This window comes from Tamandua tetradactyla, chromosome 17 (genome assembly GCF_023851605.1).
Source record: "Tamandua tetradactyla isolate mTamTet1 chromosome 17, mTamTet1.pri, whole genome shotgun sequence".
NCBI classification, from domain to species: domain Eukaryota; kingdom Metazoa; phylum Chordata; class Mammalia; order Pilosa; family Myrmecophagidae; genus Tamandua; species Tamandua tetradactyla.
The window spans coordinates 1,141,690-1,165,541 of NC_135343.1; the positions used below are offsets into that span (position 1 = coordinate 1,141,690).

The 23,852-nt window shown below is 39.4% G+C and overlaps 1 protein-coding gene across 1 annotated transcript in view; it reads left to right on the forward strand.

The window, feature by feature from the left end:
• ANAPC1 (anaphase promoting complex subunit 1) overlaps positions 1-23,852 on the forward strand; it is a 115,689-nt gene that overhangs the window by 80,603 nt on the left and 11,234 nt on the right. The window contains exons 39-45 of the mRNA XM_077133718.1: positions 10,957-11,043; positions 12,959-13,076; positions 17,280-17,357; positions 17,634-17,701; positions 18,676-18,814; positions 21,654-21,740; positions 22,791-22,886. Of these exons, the coding sequence (XP_076989833.1) occupies positions 10,957-11,043; positions 12,959-13,076; positions 17,280-17,357; positions 17,634-17,701; positions 18,676-18,814; positions 21,654-21,740; positions 22,791-22,886 (673 nt within the window). The remainder of the gene's footprint in view (positions 1-10,956; positions 11,044-12,958; positions 13,077-17,279; positions 17,358-17,633; positions 17,702-18,675; positions 18,815-21,653; positions 21,741-22,790; positions 22,887-23,852) is intronic.

The following is a 23,852-nucleotide window of genomic DNA, read 5'->3' on the forward strand; positions in this document are numbered from 1 at the left end:
TGACATGTATATCATAGGGAATTTTGTTCACAATGTTTGTTTGTATTTTTGGCTGTGGGTAGTGCATGGGCCAGGAATTGAACCCCAGGTTTCCCTCATAGCAGGTGAGATTTCTACCACTGAACTACCTCTGCACCCCATGAATATTAATTATTGAGTGCCTTTTTGTTCCTTTATTTATCATCTGGAAATCGCCTTTGGGGTGTCCATATTTCTTGCTACCTGCTTTTCATATTAGTTTATTTTTATGTTAATAGGTAGAGATTCTTGTCAGCCATGTGTGTCACAAGTATTTTCTTATACTCTGACTTGACCTTTTTACCCTGATTTTCATTTGTTGTTTTTCTAAGTTAATGCCCACTGTTATTGAAAAGTTCATCCTTTCTCTGTTGTTCTGCAGCACACATTTGTCATAAGTTAAGTCTTCATGTATGTAGGTCTTTCTGGACATACATACATGAAGACTTGATCTCCGTGGTCCATTTGTCTATACTTGTACCATTGCCACACTGTAGTACGTTATGTAGGTTTTTTTTAATACTCTTTTTTTTTTTTTTTGCATGGGCAGACACTGTGAATCGAACCTGGGTCTCTGGCATGGCAAGTGAGAACTCTACCTGTTGAGCCACTGTGGGTCCCCCCCCCCCCCGTATAGTTTTTTATAAGTCTTGATAGCTGGTAGATGAAGTCATCCAATCTGGATTTTCTTCTTTATGAGTGTATTTTTTTTCTATCTTTGACTCTGTGTTTTCATATAAATACTGAAATTAGTTTGTCATTTTCCACACGAAGTAATCTGTTAAATTACTAACTGGAATGGAACTGATTGTAGAGATCCATTGGGGAAATTGAAATAAGTTACCATATTGAATTTCCAGTCTGTGAGCATTTTATATCCATCATTTCTTTGGATCTACTATGTGAGACCTTGGCCAACTATTACAATTTCTGTAAGGCATGTAGTCTTGTTTTCCCTTCTTATCTAAGACTGAACTGCACTTGAGGACTTACCCTTCTAACTGTATAGAATGTGGGGTTATCAGAAAGGTGTGAATTTCTTCTTAACATGTTTGGTGGAAAGAAATTGTCTTTCTTTAGTTGTTTATAATTCAGAGTGAAAAAGAGACATTACTAGGAAAATTCATAGTTCTCTATTTTATGATTTATAGAAATTTCCTTTTTTTTTATTTTACAAAATAAGCCCATATGTCTATTCTATGAGTTTATTCAGATTTTTCACTCAACATGATGTCTTCAGGATTCATCCATATTGTTGCATGCATTAGGACTTCATCCCTTTTTATGGCTGAATAATTCTATTGTACGTATGTACCACAGTTTATTTATCCATTCATGTCTTGATGGGCACTTAGGTTGCTTCCATTTTTTGACAACGGTGAAGAATGCTTCTGTGAACATAAGTGTGCAAATATCTGTTTGAGTCCCTGCTTTCAGTTCTTTTAGGTGTATACCTAGTAGTGGGATTCTGGGTCTTACGGTGAGTCTATCCTTAGCTTTCTAAGGAAGTGCCAGACTCTTCCACAGCAGCTGTACCATTTTACATTGTCACCAGCAATGAATGAGTGTTCCTGTTTCTCTGCATCCTCTCCAACATTTATTATTTCCTGTTTTTTAAAAGCAGCCATTCTAATGGGTGTGAAATAGTATCTCATTGTGGTTGTAATTTTTGTTTCTCTGAAGGCTAATGATGTTGAGCATCTGTCCATTCACTTTTGGCCATTTGTATATGTTCTGTGAAGAGATGTATGTCCAAATCTTTTGCCCATTTTTTAATTGGGTTGTCTTTTTGTTGTTAAGTTCAGGGATTTCTTTGTATGTTCTGGATAGGAATCCTTTATTGGTTTGTAGTTTCTAAATATTTTCTCCCATTGTGTAGATTGTCATTTTACTTTCATGGTAAAGTCTTTTGAGGAGAAAAGTTGTCTAATTTTGATGAGGTTCCATTTATCTATTTTTTCTTTTGTGGCTTTTGCATTTTCTCTAGAAAACATGACCTGACACAAGTCCTGGAGATGTTTTCCTTCATTTTTCTAGGAGTTTGAGAGTTCTACCTCTTATATTAAGATTTTTGATCCAAAAGCGCTGCTCTGGGAAGTGCGGTTTCGAGGCAGGTGCTCTTCAAAGCGGCGTTAGGAAGTTTCGCTTACTGAGTTGCCGCCATGAGTCGCAACTACAATGATGAGCTGCAGTTCTTGGAAAAGATCAACAAAAACTGCTGGAGGATCAAGAAGGGTTTCGTGCCCAACATGCAGGTTGAAGACGTTTTCTATGTGAATGATGCTCTGGAAAAGTTAATGTTTGAGGAGTTAAGGAATGCCTGTCGAGGTGGTGGTGTTGGTGGCTTCCTGCCAGCCATGAAACAGATTGGCAATGTGGCTGCCCTGCCTGGGATTGTTCATCGATCTATTGGGCTTCCTGATGTCCACTCTGGTTATGGATTTGCTATTGGAAATTTGGCAGCCTTTGATATAAATGACACTGAAGCAGTGGTATCCCCAGGTGGTGTCGGATTTGACATCAACTGTGGTGTCCGCTTGCTAAGAACCAATTTAGATGAAAGTGATGTCCAGCCTGTGAAGGAGCAACTTGCCCAAGCTATGTTTGACCACATTCCTGTTGGGGTAGGATCAAAGGGCGTCATTCCAATGGACAGAACATCTAGACAGAGGATCAATAAAGAAATAGAGAATCTGAATATTACTATAAATGAGCTAGACTTAACAGACATTTATAGGACATTACATCCCACAACAGCAGGATACACCTTTTTCTCAAGTGCTCATGGATCATTCTCAAAGATAGACCATATGCTGGGTCACAAAGCAAGTCTTAACAAATTTAAAAAGATTGAAATCATGCACAATACTTTCTCGGATCATAAAGGAATGAAGTTGGAAATCAATAATAGGCGGAGTGCCAGAAAATTCACAAATACATGGAGGCTCAACAACACACTCTTAAACAACAAGTGGGTCAAAGAAGAAATTGCAAGAGAAATTAGTAAATACCTAGAGGCGAATGAAAATGAAGACACAACATATCAAAACTTATGGGATGCAACAAAGGCAGTGCTAAGAGGGAAATTTATTGCCCTAAATGCCTTTATCAGAAAAGAAGAAAAGGCAAAAATGCAGGAATTAACTGTCCACTTGGAAGAACTGGAGAAAGAACAGCAAACTAATCCCAAAGCAAGCAAAAGAAAGAAATAACAAAGATTAGAGCAGAAATAAATGAAATTGAAAACATGAAAACAATGGAGAAAATCAATAAGATCAGAAGTTGGTTCTATGAGAAAATCAATAAGATTGATGGGCCCTTAGCAAGATTGACAAAAAGAAGAAGAGAGAAGATGCAAATAAATAAGATAAGAAATGGAAGAGGAGACATAACTACTGACCTCACAGAAATAAAGGAGGTAATAACAGGATACTATGAACAACTTTACGCTAATAAATACAACAATTTAGATGAAATGGACGGGTTCCTGGAAAGACATGAACAACCAACTTTGACTCAAGAAGAAATAGATGACCTCAACAAACCAATCACAAGTAAAGAGATTGAATTAGTCATTCAAAAGCTCCCTAAAAAGAAAAGTCCAGGACCAGACGGCTTCACATGTGAATTCTATCAAACATTCCAGAAAGAATTAGTACCAACTCTCCTCAAACTCTTCAACATAATCGAAGTGGAGGGAAAACTACCTAATTCATTCTATGAAGCCAACATCACCCTCATACCAAAGCCAGGCAAAGATATTACAAAAAAAGAAAACTACAGACCAATCTCTCTAATGAATACAGATGCAAAAATCCTCAATAAAATTCTAGCAAATCGTATCCAACAACACATTAAAAGAATTATACATCATGACCAAGTAGGATTCATCCCGGGTATGCAAGGATGGTTCAACATAAGAAAATCAATTAATGTAATACACCACATCAACAAATCAAAGCAGAAAAATCACATGATCATCTCAATTGATGCAGAGAAGGCATTCGACAAGATTCAACATCCTTTCCTGTTGAAAACACTTCAAAAGATAGGAATACAAGGGAACTTCCTTAAAATGATAGAGGGAATATATGAAAAACCCACAGCTAATATCATCCTCAATGGGGAAAAATTGAAAACTTTCCCCCTAAGATCAGGAACAAGACAAGAATGTCCACTATCACTACTATTATTCAACATTGTGTTGGAGGTTCTAGCCAGAGCAATTAGACAAGAAAAAGAAATACAAGGCATCAAAATTGGAAAGGAAGAAGTAAAACTATCACTGTTTGCAGACGATATGATACTATACGTTGAAAACCCAGAAAAATCCACAAAAAAATTACTAGAGCTAATAAATGAGTACAGCAAAGTAGCAGGCTACAAGATCAACATTCAAAAATCTGCAGCTTTTCTATACACTAGTAATGAACAAGCTGAGGGGGAAATCAAGAAACGAATCCCATTTACAATCGCAACTAAAAGAATAAAATACCTAGGAATAAATTTAACTAAAGAGACAAAAAACCTATATAAAGAAAACTACAAAAAACTGCTAAAAGAAATCACAGAAGACCTAAATAGATGGAAGGGCATACCGTGTTCATGGATTGGAAGACTAAATATAATTAAGATGTCAATCCTACCTAAACTGATCTCCAGATTCAATGCAATACCAATCAAAATCCCAACAACTTATTTTTCAGAATTAGAAAAACCAATAAGCAAATTTATCTGGAAGGGCAGGTTGCCCTGAATTGCTAAAAACATCTTGAGGGAAAAAAACGAAGCTGGAGGTCTAGCGATGCCGGACTTTAAGGCATATTATGAAGCCACAGTGGTCAAAACAGCATGGTATTGGCATAAAGATAGATATATCGACCAATGGAATCGAATAGAGTGCTCAGATATAGACCCTCTCATCTATGGACATCTGATCTTTGATAAGGCAGTCAAGCCAACTCACCTGGGACAGAACAGTCTCTTCAATAAATGGTGCCTAGAGAACTGGATATCCATGTGTAAAAGAATGAAAGAAGACCCGTATCTCACACCTTATACAAAAGTTAACTCAAAATGGATCAAAGATCTAAACATTAGGTCTAAGACCATAAAACGGTTAGAGGAAAATGTAGGGAGATATCTTATGAATCTTACAACTGGAGGCGGTTTTATAGACCTTAAACCTAAAGCAAGAGCACTGAAGAAAGAAAGAAATAAATGGGAGCTCCTCAAAATTAAACACTTTTGTGCATCAAAGAACTTCATCAAGAAAGTAGAAAGACAGCCTACACAATGGGAGACAATATTTGGAAACGACATATCAGATAAAGGTCTAGTATCAAGAATTTATAAAGAGATTGTTCAACTCAACAACAAAAAGACAGCCAACCCAATTACAAAATGGGAAAAAGACTTGAACAGACACCTACCAGAAGAGGAAATACGGATGGCCAAGAGGCACATGAAGAGATGCTCAATGTCCCTGGCCATTAGAGAAATGCAAATCAAAACCACAATGAGATATCATCTCACACCCACCAGAATGGCCATTATCAACAAAACAGAAAATGACAAGTGCTGGAGAGGATGCGGAGAAAGAGGCACACTTATCTACTGTTGGTGGGAATGTCAAATGGTGCAACCACTGTGGAAGGCAGTTTGGCAGTTCTTCAAAAAGCTGAATATAGAATTGCCATACGACCCAGCAATACCATTGCTAGGTATCTACTCAAAGGACTTAAGGGCAAAGACACAAACGGACATTTGCACACCAATATTTATAGCAGCGTTATTTGCTATTGCAAAGAGATGGAAACAGCCAAAATGTCCATCATCAGAAGAATGGCTAAACAAACTGTGGTATATACATACGATGAAATATTATGCAGCTTTAAGACAAGATAAACTTATGAAGCATGTAATAACATGGATGGACCTAGAGAATATTATGCTGAGTGAGTCCAGCCAAAAACTAAAGGACAAATACTGTATGGTCCCACTGATGTGAACGGACATTCGAGAATAAACTTGAAATATGTCATTGGTAACAGAGTCCAGCAGTAGTTAGAAACAGGGTAAGACAATGGGTAATTGAAGCTGAAGGGATACAGACTGTGCAACAGGACTAGATGCAAAAACTCAAAAATGGACAGCACAGTAATACCTAATTGTAAAGTAATCATGTTAAAACACTGAATGAAGCTGCATCTGAGCTATAGGGTTTTTTTTTGGTTTTTTTGTTTGTTTGTTTGTTTGTTTTTTTACTATTATTACTACTTTTATTTCTTTTCTCTATAACATTTTATATCTTTTTCTGTTGTGTTGCTAGTTCCTCTAAACCGATGCAAATGTACTAAGAAATGATGATCATGCATCTATGTGATGATGTTAAGAATTACTGAGTGCATATGTAGAATGGTATGATTTCTAAATGTTGTATTAATTTCTTTTTTTTTCTTTCCATTAATAAAACAGAAAAAAAAAAGATTTCTGATCCATTTTGAGATGATTTTTGTATATGATGTAAGGTAGGGGTCCTCTTTGGTTTTGCAAATGGAAATCAATTTTTCCCAACACTGTTTCGTTGAAGAGACTGCTCTTTCCCAGTTGAGTGGCCTTTGTCCCCTCATGAGAAATCTGTTGGCTTTAAATGTGGGGGCTGATTTCTGAGCTCTCAATTCTATTCCATGTGTCTGTATATCTGTTCTTGTGCCAGTACCTTGCTGTTTGTTACCATGGCTTTGTAATAAGGTTCGGAGTCAGAAAGTGTGAGTTCTCCGACCTCATTCTTCTTTTTTACGTTGGCTTTAGCTATTCAGGGCCCCTTACCCTTCTGTATAAATTTGATGATTGGTTTTTCCATTTCTGCAAAAAGGTTGCTGGAATTTTGATTGGAATTGCATGCAATCTGTAAGTTGCTTTGGGTAGTATTAATAGCTTCATGATGTTTAGTTTGACAATCCATGAACATGGAATATCCTTCCATTTGTTAAGTCTTTTCTTTGATTTCTTTTAGCAATATTTTAGACTTTTCTGTATATAAGTCCTTTACACCCTTTGTTACATTTATTCTTAGATATTTGATTCTTATAATTGATATTGTCAGTGGAATTCTTGATTACTTTTCTTCTGATTGTTCTGTGTACAGTAGAAGCATGGTGGTATCTTTATGTGGCTTTGGTACGAGGGTGATGATGGCCTTGTTGAATGAGTTAGGGAGTGTGTTCTCTCCTCTTCAGTTTTTTGGAAAAGTTTGAGTAGAACTGAAGTTAAGTTTTCTTAGAATGTTTAGTAGAATCCCCTGTGAAGCTATCTGGTCCTGGGCTTTTCTTTATTGGGAGGTTTTTCTTTTCTTTTCTTTTCTTTTTTTCCCTGCATGAGCAGGCACCAGGAATTGAACCCAGGTCTCCGGCATGGCAGGCAAGAACTCTGCCACTGAGCCACCGTGGCCTGCCCTATTGGGAGGTTTTTAGTAACTGATTCAGTCTCTTTACTTGTCAATTGTTTTGTTGAGACCTTCTGTTTCTTCTTGAATCAATGTAGGTAGTTTTTGTGTTTCTAAGAATTTGTCCACTTCATCTATGTTATCTAGTTTATTAGCATACAGTTGTTCATAGTATCTTCATATAGTCCTTTTTATTTCAGCAGGATTGGTAATAATGTCCCCTTGTTCATGTCTGATATTCATTATATGCATTCTCACTTTTTTCATTGTCAGTTTGGTTAAGGGTTTGTTGAGTTTACTGATCTTTTTAAAGAACTAACTTTTGGTGTTTTTGATTCTTTTTTTTGTTTTCTGTTTCATTTATCTCTTGTTCCCATCTTTATAATTTCCTTCCTTCTGCTCACTTTGGGCTAGTTTGCTCTTCTTTTTCTATTTCTTTCAGTTTTGAAGTTAGGTCTCTGGTTTGGATTCTTTCTTCTTTGTAAATGTAAGCATATATAAATTTCTGTTTCTGCACTGCCTTCATTCTTCGCTTAGTCTTCATGTTGTTCACTCATTATTTTCCTAATATCCTGTAGTTCTTTCTCTGTGCCTTTCTTCATCTCCTTGAGTGTTTTTAAAATCTTTTTTTTTTTTCAAATATTTTTATTAGCAAATCTTCACACACATACAGTCCATCCATGGTATACAATCGGTGGCTCACAGTGTCGTCACATAGTTGTGTATTCATTACATGATCATTTTTTAGAACATTTGCATCATTCCAGAAAAAGAAATAAAAGGAAAAACAGAAAAAAACTCATACATCCCATGCCCTTTACCCTTCCCTCTCATTGAACATTAGTGTTTCAATCTACCCAGTTTATTTTACCCGTTATCTCCCCTATTTATTTATTTATTTATTTATTTTATTATTATTTTTTTTACATGGGCAGTCACCGGGAATTGAACCCGGGTCCTCTGGCATGGCAGGCAAGCATTCTTGCCTGCTGAGCCACTGTGGCCCGCCCTATTTATTTATTTTTTTTATTCATCTGTCCATATCCTGTGTAAAAGGAGCATCAGACACGAGGTTTTCACAATCACACAGTCACATTGTAAAAGCTATATCATTATACACTCATCTTCAAGAATCAAAGCTACTGGATTCTTTCTTCAACTATTTCTTCTACTGTTGTTTCTTCCTTCAAAGGTACTGGAATACAGCTCTACAATTTCAGGCACCTCCTTCCAGTCACTCCAGTACACCATAAACTAAAAAGGGATATCTATATAGTGCATGAAAATAACTTCTGGAATGACCTCTTGACTCTATTTGAAATTTTTTCATCACTGAAACTTTATTTTGTCTCATTTCTCTTCCTCCTTTTAGTCAAGAAGGCTTTCTCAGTCTCATGATTTTGAGTCCTGTCTCATCCTGCGATTTCTGTCCCACATTGCCAGGGAGATTTATACCCCTGGGAGTCGTGTCCCACATAGAGCAGAGGGTTGTGCGTTTATCTGCAGTGTTGGCTTAGAGAGAGAGGTCATATCTGAGTAACAACAGAGGTTCTCTGGGGGTGACTCTCAGGCATAATTAGGAGTAGGCCTAGCCTAGCCTTTGCCAGGAATAAGTTTCGTAGGGCGAACCCTACGGTAAGATCATTTTTTCAAAGGCTTTGTTCAGTGTGTCCACATCCCTTTGTTCTTTGTTGTTTCCTGTATTTTTATCTTCCTTTAAATGAGCCAACTTTTCCTGTTTCTTTGTTTGTCTTTTTCTGTTTCACAGTATATGTTTTAATATTTAAAATTGTTAACTCTGGGATTTAGGTCCTAAGATGTCTGTTTCTTGGTTGTGTAAGACAGAGGTTTTCTTGAGCTTCAGCCCTCCTGTCAGGAGGGTCTGTCCAAGGTGAGCACTGTGTGCAGGGTTTTCCTTGTCCTCCAGGGCCTCTGTCTTGTCCTGGGCTTTTGCTTGTGAATCGTTCTAAGGTTTACAGGAGTTTGCTTGTCCCCTGTTTCCCAGCAGACAAACCTCCCTCTTCCAGATATTTGAAGCCTGCAGGCCTGTGTCCCACATTGTTCACCTCTGTGGTTTTTTTATACTGCTTTCCTTGTCTCCTGCTGCTTTTGCCTGGGCTGGTGGAGAAAGCTTTTCCTGGTGTGTCTTTTCCCAGCCAACCCAGGGCAAGGGGTCCATGAAAGGGGCACAGAACAACTCCCAAGTGCCTTGTTTAGGGGGTCAGGAAAGGTGCCCAAATCTTCTCCAGTGGCTCAGATGCCCAATAAATGCCCCCTTCTCCTGACCACCCCCCACAGCCCTGCAGAAGCCCTGCGTCTCTCCAGCTCCATCGTCTCTCCCCTGCCTGGAGGAGGCCTTACAGCAGTGGCTGTCCTTAGAGCGTCGACCTTGCAATCAAATTCTCTCACCAAAAGCTGTGGTCAGTGATCAGCCATGCACACCATTAATGGGAAAGATGGTTTTTATGTCCTTTTCTGTCACCAGCAGCTAGCCAGGGACTGGGTGCTGGTTGCTGCCTTGCATGGAGAGAACACTTTACGTGTCTTTCCTGTAATTTATCAGTCCCTTCCTCCCGTTCTTCCTTGGATGCTATACAGTGGTCTTCTGGCTGCTCAAGTTTCTGAGTCATTTTTTCACACAGTTCCTGCTGGTTTTAGTTGTTTTGGTGGAAGCATTGAGTCCTGGAGCCCCCTACTCTGCCATCTTCCCTGAAAGTCCTTCAAATTCATTACTTCTTCCCTAAACTTGTACTCTTCCTATGGTCACTGTCTCAGAGGGTGGCACCCACATTCATCCAGTCCCCTGCTGGAAAGCTTGGAGTTGTTTCATGTGCAGGCCTTCCCCTCCTTTCCTGTCCTTTGCCTCTAGATGCCCGGACAGTCACTGCCGCGTGGAGTTCAGATTGCTCTCGGTTTCCCTCTAGTCTCACTGCCTCCACAGTTTGAGCCTTTGTCATGACTACTGGTTTATCAAAATGGTCTTACCTTGTATATCTGGTTTTGGCTTTGTCTCTTTTATCTTCTCCCCACCAGTTGCCTCCCCACTATACTGCTTAATTCACTAATCTCAAGAGTTCTTTCTTACAGTATCTTTCTCAGCGCACCAATTCTAAGCTGCCTTGAGTTTGAAGATGCTGTTCCTCCTACCTTGCCCCTGCCCTCTTGCTTATTTTATAAGCCAGGTTCACTTTTTAAGACAATTAGAGTTGTCTTTCCTTTAGGAGGCTCCCTGTGTTGCCCCCACCAGCACTTCCTTGCAGTCTCTTGTGCCATGTAAGAGACCTGTCACTGGTGGTTTTCATGCTATGCTATGTGGCCTCCATGTCCCATCTCCAGCTCACACAGAGCATCTTCGCTCCGGGCTGCTGTTCCTGTGTGGTGGTCGTGAAGTCGCCTGAGGACTGATGGAACAGGAAACAGTTCCCATTCCTGCGCCTCATTGTGATTGCCGCAGCCCCCACTGCCTCCCCTCATGCTGGGCTCTTTCGCAGGTACTCTCTGAGCACATCCAACTCTTCCATCGCTGCCCTCCTGTGTGCCCTGTACCCACACTTCCCTGCGCACAGCACTGACAACCGGTGAGTCCCGCAACTGCTCAGAGTTCTCTAGGGCAGAATTTGATTGTTTGGCTTCATGTTAAAAAAGCTGGTTCGTAAATCTGAACCACTTTCACTCTTAAATAGTGAAAAGAATAAATAAGGCAGTGTCCATCTTATGTGTCTGTGGCAGAAGTATAACCCAGGACCAGTGGCAGAAGTAGGGCCATGCACTTTAAGGATAATCATCAAAAGCAGTAGCCAGGGAAAGCTGAATAGCTGTATCTTCCATTTTGTAATCGCTTAATTCCAAGAGAAGAGGCATCTGATTTAGTGCAGTGTGTGTGTATGAGTTCCTTTTCTCCCTTTTTTTCATGAATGCTGAGAAGTTTCATGCAAATAATATAGAAGGGACAAAAGCCAAAGTGCAGCAAAAAAGCAGTGGCCCAGCAGCCCCTCCAGCCACAGTGAAGCAGTCAGATAGTACAAAAGTTTGGTGTTTTGGAGCATAAGGAACCGCTGACCCTTCGGTTCCCTGGAGCTTTGATGGCAGATCTCTAGTACGTAGGAGGGGCAGCAGATGGGTGCCCAGATCTCCCCTGAAGCAGGTCGGGGGCTCCACGGTCGTGATCCCCATTGCGTTAAAGTGCAGTGTAATGGCTAAGCAACGAAGGGCAGGGCAGAGACCACTGCTTCCCGCAAGTGGCCTGTCTGAAGTCCAGACTCAGGGTAGTTGGGATACAGGAACATGGTGGCTAGCGCATTCATGCCTCTCAGGTCATGTCATGCCTGCCAGTCTTGGAAAGCGTTTTTAAATTGGTCAGTTCGTTACTCGCTCAGGGACAGTGGAGAGCCATGCTCGGATGGCCGCTCGTGCCGTCCGGCTGGTCCACCTGTTTAACAAAGCAGCTTGGGGATGAACACCAAGAGCCTTATGTAAGTAACGCTGTCAGGGTTTCTGACCTGCCTGATTTAATTTTTATTAGCCTGTAGAAACGGGTGGATTTGGGGTGTGAAGAGGAGGTTATTGTCTACAGCTAGCTGTAATTAAAAAAAAAAACCAGGTCTCATCTATCCCTCTTTTATGGGATTTTTCAAATGCAAAATTTATTTTGTGTTTAAATTCTGAAATACAGCTTTTAAAGACATATAACCACTATTGTTTCTAAAATAATACAATTATAAAGAGGATGTATGCTCATTTAGAACATTTTTGAGATTCAGGAAAGCACACCCACAGAAAAAGAAAAATATTGCCAAAATCCTACCTATTAATTTTTTTGTACTGTCTTCTAAGGGTTTGTGTGTACTTTTGTGTGCAATTAAAGACATTTAGAAGAGTTTTTCTTTCTGAGGGAAAATGGCAATCTTTTTTCTCCCTCCCCTGCCACCCATAAAAAACAAAACAAAACAAAACAAAACTGAAAGTAAATTCCTGAGAATGTGAGAAGAGATGCCTGTTCAGTGGAATTTATCCATCAGTTTTTAACCAAATCTCTCTTTATTCCTCTGAGAGGGATTCCCCGGAAGGCGTCCCTCTGAGGTTGTAGGCCGCGGCAAGGTGCTCCCTCCTTCCCTGGAAGGCATCCCTCTGAGGTTGTAGCTGCAGGAGGGTGCTCCCTGCTTCCCTGGAAGTCGTCCCTCTGAGGTTGTAGCCACAGGAGGGTGCTCCCTGTTTCCCTGGAAGGCGTCCCTCTGAGGTTGTAGGCCGCGGCAGGGTGCTCCCTGCTTCCCTGGAAGGCGTCCCTCTGAAGTTGTAGCTGCAGGAGGGTGCTCCCTGCTTCCCTGGAAGTCGTCCCTCTGAGGTTGTAGCCACAGGAGGGTGCTCCCTGTTTCCCTGGAAGGTGTTCCTCTGAGGTTGTAGGCTGTGGCAGGGAGCTCCCTCCTTCCCTGGAAGGTGGTCCTCTCAGCTTGCAGGCCGAAGCAGGGTGCTCCCTCCTTTGTTTCCTCTGAGCAGGTGCCACCTCCAGGCGCTCCGTCACCTGTACGTGCTGGCTGCAGAACCAAGGCTGCTTGTGCCTGTGGATGTGGACACAAACACGCCCTGCTATGCCCTCTTAGAAGTCACCTACAAGGTAACTGTTCTCCTGTGATTTATTTGGAATTTTGTTGCTATTCATCTGTCTTCGCTTGAAGCTGGTTAAAATATTTCAGATGTATTGTCCGTTCAAAAGTGACAGCAGTGAATTGAACTCATAAAAATTTTTGCTTGTGTATAGAGGAATCATGGTTTTGAGGATTTGTTTTGCATATTTAACTGCTTTGTGAATGAGACCTCAGCTGTGTGTAGTGGAAGGAGAAGTAAAAATTCATACTTGTTTGATACTTTTGGGTTTGCATCACACTTCTCCCCACAGTTGTTAGGTTTGGTTTTCAAGTTAATACCATGAAATAAGTTGTCTAACCCTATTTTATAGACAAGAAAGCTGAGATTCAGAGCTTAAATGACTGGTTTTGAGGTCACATGCTGGGTAAGTGGTGAGTTTGGAAGTCAGACTGTTTCTCAGGTCCCAGAGTTCCTGTGCATTATAGACCATCCGGCTTATTTTTAGTTGATGGGTGTAATTTCCTAGGGATAACTGGCTGCCCTTTGGTCCTCAGAGCTTGTAGTGTGAATGTCCTTGTTGATCAGAGTGGCCTGGCACTGGCATAAGGATAGACCTACGCTGTGGAATAGAACTGAGTCTATGAGTAAACCCTATATCTGCGACTAATTGAGTGTTGACTAGTGTGCCAAATCCACTCAATGGGAAAAGAATAGACTCTTCAACAAATGGAGCCTGGACTACTGGACTATCCCATGCAAAAGAATAAATTTGTACCCAACCTCTTACTATATAGAAAAATTAACACAAAGGCAATCAATGACCTAAATATAAGAGCAAAAACTATAAAACTGTTAGAAGAAAATATTAGAGTAAATCTTCATGACCTTGTATTAGGCAAAGGATTCTTAGCTATGACACCAAAAGCAGAAGCACAAGCAACAAAAGAAAAAAAATAAATTGAACTTCAAAATTTAAAACTTTGTGCCTCAAGAAAATTAAAAGGCACTATACAGAATGGGAGAAAATATTTGGAAATCTCATATCTGATAAGAATTTAATATCCAGAATATATAAAGAACGCGTATAACTCAACAACATAAGAACAAACAACCTGATTAAAAATTGGCAAAAGACTTGAATAGGCATTTCTCCAAAGGAGATAAACAAGTGGCCAATAAACACATGAAAAGATGCTCAACATCATTAATTATTAGGGAGTGCAAATCAAAACTATTTTGAGATACCATTTTATACCCAGTAGAATGGCTACTATTTAAAAATCAGAAAATAACAAGAGTTGGCAAGGATGTGGAGAAATTGGAACCCTTGTGCATTGCTGATGGGAATGTACGACGTGTTGTAGAAAACGGTTTGGTAGTTCCTCAGAATGATACATGTAGAATTAACATTTGACTTGGCAATCCTACTCCTAGGTGTATAATCCCAAAAACTGAAAGCAGGAACCCAAACAGGTATTTGCACACTGATGTTTATGGGAGCATTATTCTAAATAGCCGAAAGATGGAAAGAACCCTAGTGTCCATTAGAGTCTACTAATGGATGAATAAAATGTGAATTATATATATTATTCAATAATTCACTGAGTATATGTATATTCATATTCAGCCATAAAAAGAAATGGAATTTTGATACCTGCTATGATGTAGAAGAGCCTTGAAAGCATTAATCTCCATGAAATAAGCCAGACAAAAATAAGCCAGGGCAAGTATTGTATGATCCAACTTATAAGAAATATCTAGAATAAGCAAATTCACAGAGGCAGAAAGTAGATTGGAGGTTAGCAGGGTCTGGGGCCGGGGACAGATGGGGGTTCTTGATGGATGGGTGCAGAGGTCCTGCTTGAGGGGATGAAATCGTTCTGGAAACCATGGTGGTGATGGTTAGGCAGCATGCGAGTGTACCTAATGCTGCTGAGCTGTACCCTTAAAAGTGTTTAAAACAGTATGCTTTATTACATACATTTTACCACAGTTTTATTTTTTGCTTTTAATTTTCTTCACTTTTAATCTAGCACATTTTACGTTTATAGAAAAATCGTACAAAAGGAATAGATTTTCCATACACCACCCCCACCCCCGACACACAGTTTTCCTTATTATTGACATTTTCATTAGCATGAAATCTTTGCTATAACTGATGAAAAATATTATCATAATTACACTATTAACTATAGTGCATAGATTGCACTAAATTTCACTCTTTGTGTTATACATTTCCATGTTTATTTTAAATTTTTATTTAGTAAAATATCTCATGATTTCACTTTTCTAATGAATAATGAAATGGAGCATCTTTGCATGTGCTTCTGGTCATTTTTTTTAAAAATTTTTTTTACTGTATAGTATAACATATATACAAGGCAAAGAAATAAGAAAGCAATAGTTTTCAAAGCACCCTTCAAAAACTGGTTACAGGACAGTTTCCAGAGTTTGTCATGGGCTACCATATGCTCCTCTCATATTTTTCCTTCTGGCTGCTGGAGATTATAGGAGACTAGAGGGCATAAATACATTTTTATCATCACAATCGACTTTTTTTCCCTTCTTTTTTTGTGAACAGTTACATATATACAAAAATGGTATAAATTTCCAAGTAGAGCACCACAATTAGTTGTAGAATGTATTTCACACTTTAACATGGGTTACAATTCACGATATTTTTTTAAAAAAGGGAAAAATAAAGAATAGAAAGCAAATGGGTTGCCTGACTTCAGGGCCCAGCCACCACATTGATTCACCACTGCATATAAGCTTTGGTTCTTTAAATAAAGAGCATTTTGGTGTTTTAAAAAACTGAAGAACCAGCAAATTAAAAAATGAAGTCTGTTAAGTTTACATGGTTTATTGCAGTGTTTTTTTTTTACATTTTTTTATTAATTAAAAAAAATTAACTAACACAACATTTAGAAATCATTCCATTCTACATATGCAATCAGTAATTCTTAATATCACATAGATGTATGATCATCATTTCTTAGTACATATGCATCGATTTAGAAAAAAATAGCAAGACAGCAGGAAAAGAAATAAAATGATAATATAGAGAAAAAATAAAAATAAAAAATACAAAAATATATAAGAAAAAAATAAAAAAAAAACTATAGCTCAGATGCAGCTTCATTCAGTGTTTTAACATAATTACATTACAATTAGGTAGTATTGTGCTGTCCATTTTTTTTTTTTTTTTAGAAATCGTACCATTCTACATATGCAATCAGTAATTCTTAACATCATCACATAGATGCATGATCATCGTTTCTTAGTGTATTTGCATCGGTTTAGAAGAACTAGCAATATAACCGAAAAAGATATAGGATGTTAATATAGAGAAAAAAAATAGAAGTAATAATAGTAAGAACAAAACAAAACAAAACAAAAACCTATAGCTCGGATGCAGCTTCATTCAGTGTTTTAACATGATTACTTTACAATTAGGTATTATTGTGCTGTCCATTTTTGAGTTTTTGTATCTAGTCCTGTTGCACAGTCTGTATCCCATCAGCTCCAATTACCCATTATCTTACCCTGTTTCTAACTCCTGCTGAACTTGCAGTGTTTTTAAAAGCTAATTGGTTCAGAAATATTCTTAGATTGATTAACAGAATGTTTTAAAGCCCAAGGTTGTGTGTTTTAGAAGGTACTTTGGTTTGAGATGCACGCATAGATTACAAATCATGAACTCCTCCTTCATTCGGCAAATTATTATGCACCTTCTGTGCATGGAAGCTGGCTGTACTGAGCTCCGGAGCTGTAGATGAGAAGACATTGCCCTTTCCCTTAAGGAATTCTTATCTGCTGGGAGCCAGACGTGACTGCAGTGATGAGTGTGTGACAATCAGAGGTGTCGTGTGCAATGCAGGAGGAACAGAGACGTTCCCAGCTGTGGGGACTGGGGAGGCCCTCTAGGCTGAGGGTTTCCAGATGAGTGGGGTGCGTTCCCAGTAGAGAAGACAACGTGTGCAGAAACCCAGTCCTTTGGCACTGCTAGCATTTCAGGTGGAGGGCTTGCTGTGGTTGGCGGTGATGCACGCCATGTGAAGGAAGTCAGGCTTAGCCCTTTAAGACTCGCGCATGAGAATGGATTTTATGTGATCTAAGTCTGTGTACCTACAGACTGCAGGGGGAAGTTGTGTAGAGTGGAGGCTTTTCTTTTTTGACAGTTTCCCCTGACTACATAGTGAACTGTGGCTGTTCTTGTACATTTGTAAAGGGCACTCAGTGGTATGAACAGACCAAAGAAGAACTGATGGCTCCTACTCTTCTCCCAGAGCTCCACCTTTTAAAGCAGGTAAGCTGGGTGTTGTTTTAGGAGATCTTTTAGAGAGAGCAGCATGTCATTAAAGATAACTAAAAGCATTTGTGTCATGCATTATGGAGAATGGGATTGCCGCAGCCTGAGTCGTGGAGGTCAGAGGAGAGCTTGACTGACGGGGCCGTTCACTGTGTCTGGAAATGGACCTTGTGCACTGCTCAGTGTCTCTGCAGTCCGACAAGCCTGGGTTTCATCAGGCAAACTCGCACTCTTTCAGCTTTGGCTTAACTGTGTTTACCTTTATCTTGCCAGATTAAAGTTAAAGGCCCACGGTACTGGGAACTGCTCATAGATTTAAGCAAGGGAACCCAACACTTGAAGTGAGTATATTAAATTTCTTGCAAGTACCTTTTGGGAAGTAAACAGGCGTGCTGAAAGCTCAGAAAGGCATGAGTTAGAGACACTTACCTCCAGTGCTGCTTGCCGTCTGCCGCCAGCAGGGCGGCAGACAGGGACGCATTGCACAGTGTGGTTGTAGCTTTGAGACAGAGTTTCATGGAAAAATGAGAATTTTAATTTGGAAACTAAAACTTGTATTTGTTCATTGAGAACTTGAACTGGCTTAAGTTGAGGCGGTAATAGAATTGTCTCTTGGAACAATAACCCAAGATTTAGTTTAAGAAAATAAGGTTGACGTATATGTCTACAAGGGGAGCTTTGTCACAGTGATGTTGGTTGCAGTATGTCTTCTGTGCCTCTGTTTCCATTCTCCTAAGTTCAAGATTGTGGTAGACTGCATTTGAGTGAAAGTAGTTATATGCAAGTAATCACTTTAGTGAACAGAAAGTGTTAATAATTTTATACCTTAGGTAATATGTAAATTTAAATTTATAGAAAATTTAACAAGCCTGTAAAAATGTTTGTAGTTTTGCCCTATTTTAAAATTTCCCTGACCTGTCTATATAATAGCTGTTTCTCTATTGTTCTCTCATTGCCATCTTCTTTCTGCTTCATGACAATCAAAATTAGCATTTAGAATATTTAGTACCGCTGTGTCCCATTTGTAGTGCTTAGTGCTATTGGAAACACCAAGAAATCAGGTAAAATACTGCCTTTGAGGCTCACACTTTGGCATTTTGCAGATAATAAAAATGCCCGCTCATTTAACAAGTTTATTCTAGGCACCAAGGAATAGCAGAGCTTTGTTTTCGGCTCTCTCATAGGGACTGGGTTGATTTAGACACTAGACCTCTTAATGGAAAATGTGAACATGGTATTATTTGTAAAACACTCAATTTTCGTCTAAGAACTGCCAGTAATACTTCATGTTAAAGTCACTCTTGTTTTCTTTCAGATCAATCCTTTCCAAGGATGGGGTTTTATATGTTAAGCTGAGGGCTGGTCAGCTGTCCTACAAGGAAGACCCAATGGGGTGGCAAAGCTTGTTGGCCCAGACTGTTGTTAACAGGAACTCCGAGGCGCGGGCTTTCAAGGTAGGCTGACTGGTGGCTCTGGGTGGTGTGTGGGCGTCACTCCTGACCCATCAATCCCCCCCACTGATGGGGCACTGATGGGGAGGAGCGTTTGCTTCCTTCTCCCACGCCACAGGCTGATCAGACCCAGTTTCAGTGAGTTCTGTTCATTCAGCAGCCGTAAGAAAATACAGGTGCGCCCCCAGCACTCTTAATATGCCTTATCTTAAGTATGACTTAATATGACTTACATTTTTAAAATGACTTACTTAATATGACTCACATTTAAAAAATGACTTAATATGACTTACATTAAAAAAAATTTTTTATGAAGTTTTTAAAAAATATATAACAAAAACATTCTTAACGTGATCATTCCATTCTACATGTATAATTAGTAATTCACAATATCACATAGTTGCATATTCATCATCATGATCATTTCTTAGAACATTTGCATCAATTCAGAAAAAGAAAGAAAAAGAAAACAGAAAAAGAAAATTATACATGCCATACCCCTTAACCCTCCCTTTCTGTGATCACTAGCATTTCAAACTAAATTTAACATTTGTCCCCCCATTATTTATTTTTATTCCATGTGTGCCACTTGTCTGTTGACAAGGTAGATAAAAGGAGCATCAGACACAAGGTTTTCACAATCACACAGTCACACTGTGAAAGCTATATCATTATAACAATCATCTTTAAGAAACATGGCTACTGGAACACAGCTCTACATTTTCAGGCAGTTCCCTCCAGCCTTTCCACTATATCTTAAATAACAAGGTGGTATCTACTTAATGCCTAAGAATAACCTCCAGGATAACCTCTCGACTCTGTTTGGAATCTCTCAGCCATTGACACTTTGTTTTGTCTCATTTTGCTCTTCCCCTTTTTGGTCAAGAAAGTTTTCTCAGTCCCTTGGTGCTGAGTCTCAGCTCATTCTAGGATTTCTGTCCCACGTTGCCAGGAAAGTCCACATCCCTGGGAATCATGTCCCATGTAGACAGGGGGAGGGCAGTGAGTTTGCTTGTTGTGTTGGCTGGAGAGAGAGGCCACATCTGAGCAACAAAAGAGGTTCTATTGGGGGGTGACTCTTAGGTCTAAATTTAAGTAGGCTCGATCTATCCTTTGTGGGGTTAAGTTTCATATGAACAAACCCCAGGATTGGGGGCTCAGCCTATTGCTTTGGTTGTCCCCACTGCTTGTGAGAAAATCAAGAATTCTCCACTTGGGGAAGTTGAGTTTTCCCCCTTTCTCACCATTCCCCCAAGGGGACTTTGCAAATACCTTTTTACTCACTGTTCAAAGCACTCTGGGATTTACTGGGGCATCACTGGACAAACATACAAAATCTTATGCCCTACTCAAAGTTCCATGTACTTATTGTGTTCAATTAAGCTTGTCCACATAAGTTATTTTAGGAACTGCACTAATCAAAATATAAATTTTGTACCAAATAAACATTTTTTGCTTTAATGACTTACATTTTAAAGCAGACACAGTGACAATATATCAAACACCATAAAAAATTTTAGTTTAATGTTACTAATCCACAAATCAGACCTTTATTCCTTAACATGGCAAAATAGGAGAAGACTTTTGCACCAGAGCACTTAATAATTCCATTTTTAAACCACCATTTGCTGCTTAAATTTTGGCAAGAATATAAAGATGATAAAGACAGCATCATTTTATTAGTTAGCACAGTACATTTGCTTGGATGCTAGTGCAGTTGTTGGAAATGAAGAAATAGTGAAAAGAGTATGTGAACAGTACTTTGCCCTTCATTCCAGAGCTCATATAAGTTTCTAGTAGTAGTTGTTCCATAAACTGGCATTAGATTTTCTGAATTTAAACCCAGTTTTCAAGAATTCAGTGAACCAATAAATATGTTCCAGCTGAAGCTGTGCTGAGGAGCAGTCTCCAGTAGTCAGGACCGCTAAAGGGTGGCCACACATAGCAAATACGTGGCGGGTAGGCCAGCCAGGTGCAGCAGCCAGGTGAGCAAGCTAGCGTTCTTTGTTCTTCCCAGTGAGGAGAAAGTGATTTATTTTAATTTAACTGATATCTCATTTTAGAGTCAGAAATGTACAGGTGGATCTTTGTAATAGTTCCCAGGTTTGAAATCAATGGGTTGATATCAGTGAATTATGCGTAACAGTATTTTAAGGATTTTTTTTGGACCCAGTTTAACTTAAATGGGCACTATAGCATCTCCAGACCCTGATCTAATTTAAAGAAAAATTAGCTAAGTTCAGACTTCAGTTTCATGGGGAAAATGTATAAAATTGAAAAACATCCCCATTTCCTGCTTGTTGAGAGTTCACAAGTAAAAAAACTCAGCGAAAATTTAACACCTAATATTCCATTTTCAGTCTTGAAATTTAGTGATATTCTTTTTTCTCACCTTTTTAGTAACAATTTTGGTTTCTAGTTTGCTTTTTTGTTTTTTTTCCTTGCATGGGCAGGCACTGGGACTTAAACCCAGGTCTCTGGCATGGCAGGTGAGAACTCTGCCTGCTGGGCCACTGTGGCCTGCCCTCTAGTTTGCTTTTAGGTTAGTAAAGGAGGGGAAAAGCCTTTTTTGGATAAGTTGTGTAAGCAATAAGACCTGTTTATCATTGACTTTTGATAAATCAGTTGTTCATATTAGTTTGGCTAAAAGCGTCTAGTAACTCCTTAGCAGGACAGGTTGATTCAGTTCTAGGAGTTCATCACAGCCTTGGGTTTTATGGGAACATTGTGTGAAAAAAAGGAGGTTGACATCTTATAACTGAATGAGCTGCAATTTGAGAAGTATGCAAAATAATATTTTATGATACCATTTACATTTTGTTGTTCTTTTTCCATTCTTTAGCCGGAAACCATTTCAGCATTCACTTCTGACCCAGCACTTCTGTCGTTTGCTGAATATTTCTGCAAACCAACTGTGAACATGGGTCAGGTATGTATTGTATGGTTTGTTGGTGTTTCTATCTATGGACCTCCCTCCGCCCAAAATCTATAATATCTATGTCTGTCTATGAAGAGTGAAGATATTCCTCAGGCATGCTATTAATCAAAAAGATGATTTTGCTTGGCAAACGCAGATTTTTCCATAGTCTGAAACTATTAAATCCAGTAACTTCTTCCCTTGGTAGAAGAAAACTTAACATTTCTAAGACACTGGTCCGGACAAGTGATGTTTTGCCATGTCCACTCTTGTACTGGTTCGTCTTTTCTTTGTTAACCTCCCTCCTCTTATTTTTATGTACTTTATGGATTTAGTTTCCTTCTCCCTATTGGTCATAAAATGGTTCTCTTCAGGATGCAAGGGCTGCCTGCCAGGTCTCTGACGCCCAAAAAAGAATCAGAAGATCTAGGATTGACGGGCTGTCACTTTCCAGCGTGTGTGGTCTTGGGAAAACGTCTCAGCCACTCTGAGATGCAGATTCCTCCCTTCTGAGTGGAATTATGGTAGAAGCTGCCCACAGCACCCTAGTGAGGGCAGCTCTACCCGCCGTGTCCTTACTCTAGCTGACTCAGTGATACCTACTGTATATACATCTTTAATTCCAACCCTGAGCATGGGTCTGCTGTCAACATGGGCTTGCAGATGTGGACGCTGCCCCAGGTCACACAGTCTGCTCTAGGGCCCTGGCCTGCCCTCAGCCCCCTGAGCACTGCACTGCCTCCCTGTTGTCCCCTGCTGCATCTTTGCTGGTGTTGTGCCCCATTCCTGTGGCCTGTCCCTCCAGCCCAGCCTGAGAGATTTGCTGTCATGTCCACTCTGCTTATCTCACCACTTACTTGGTCCATCTGTTTCTCCACAGCACTTAGCATCCTGGACAGTATCTCACTGTGTGTGATTTTATAAAGAAGATAGTTGTCACATTTTTTTATATCATTCACTGGAAAGCTATAAGAATAGCTGTAGTGCTGCTGTGTACTTATTTCTTGAATTGAATTTGGAGTATACAGTGATGTGCCATAAAAAGCTTCTGTTTTTCTACAGAAACAAGAAATTCTGGACCTCTTTTCTTCAGTACTCTATGAGTGTGTTACTCAGGAGACCCCCGAGATGTTGCCTGCCTACATAGCAATGGATCAGGTATGTGTTGAAAAACCTTTTCTACTTCAGATGAGATCTGCCTGTACTTAAAGGAGTATATTGAAATTGAAGCCATCCTTTTAGTTTCTCGTTTGCTTTTAGAAATTCGAAACGGGAAACCCTCTCAAAATCCAGAAATAATAATCACCACTCCGGACTTAATGTTTCTGCTCTAAAAGCATATAATCTAGGCCCCTGTTTTCTTATAAGCAGTTTCTAAAGGTGACCATACCATTGTTGTTGTTTTGTTTCTGGCTTATTTGTTTCACCACATGTCCACATGTTCACTCACATCATTGCATGCCTCGTGACATTCTTCCTTTTTGTAGCAGCACAACCTTCGTTCATAAATATACACCATTGCTCACCAATCTACTTCTCCATCATGCATGCTTCAGCCGCCTGCGTTCATCAGGCATCATGTAGAGGGCCCAAAGTCTACAGTCCATCAACATACTCAATTTTAAGTAATTTCATTATTCCCAAGAGACAGAAAACCAATGAATACACCCTTACCAAGTAGGAAATGTAAACCTCCTCTTAAATCTTGTCTCTCACCCCATTCTTTACCTCAGCTGTTGCTGTGGTAGTGCTGATGGTTTCCTTTTAACATAGCTCATAGCATGCAATAGCAGATTTCCCCCTGTACCCTGGACTTAAACACTCTTTACACAAGAATCATATCTTCAAAGTAATTCTTATGAGAACTCATGGGACACGTAGGTCTATACAACCCTTTTCAATCTTGTTCATCTTCAATATGGTAATATTACTTCTGACCCACTGGAAGTATCCTATCTATTCCCTTACATTGGAGTTAGTCCCCTATATTCTATATTACAAGCCTCTGATTATACTTCTGTGCTGGTCATAAAAGTGGAATCATACAGTATCTGTCCTTTTGTGTCTGGCTAATTTCACCCAGCATTATGTTCTCAAGGCTCATCCATCTTGTCATGTGCTTCA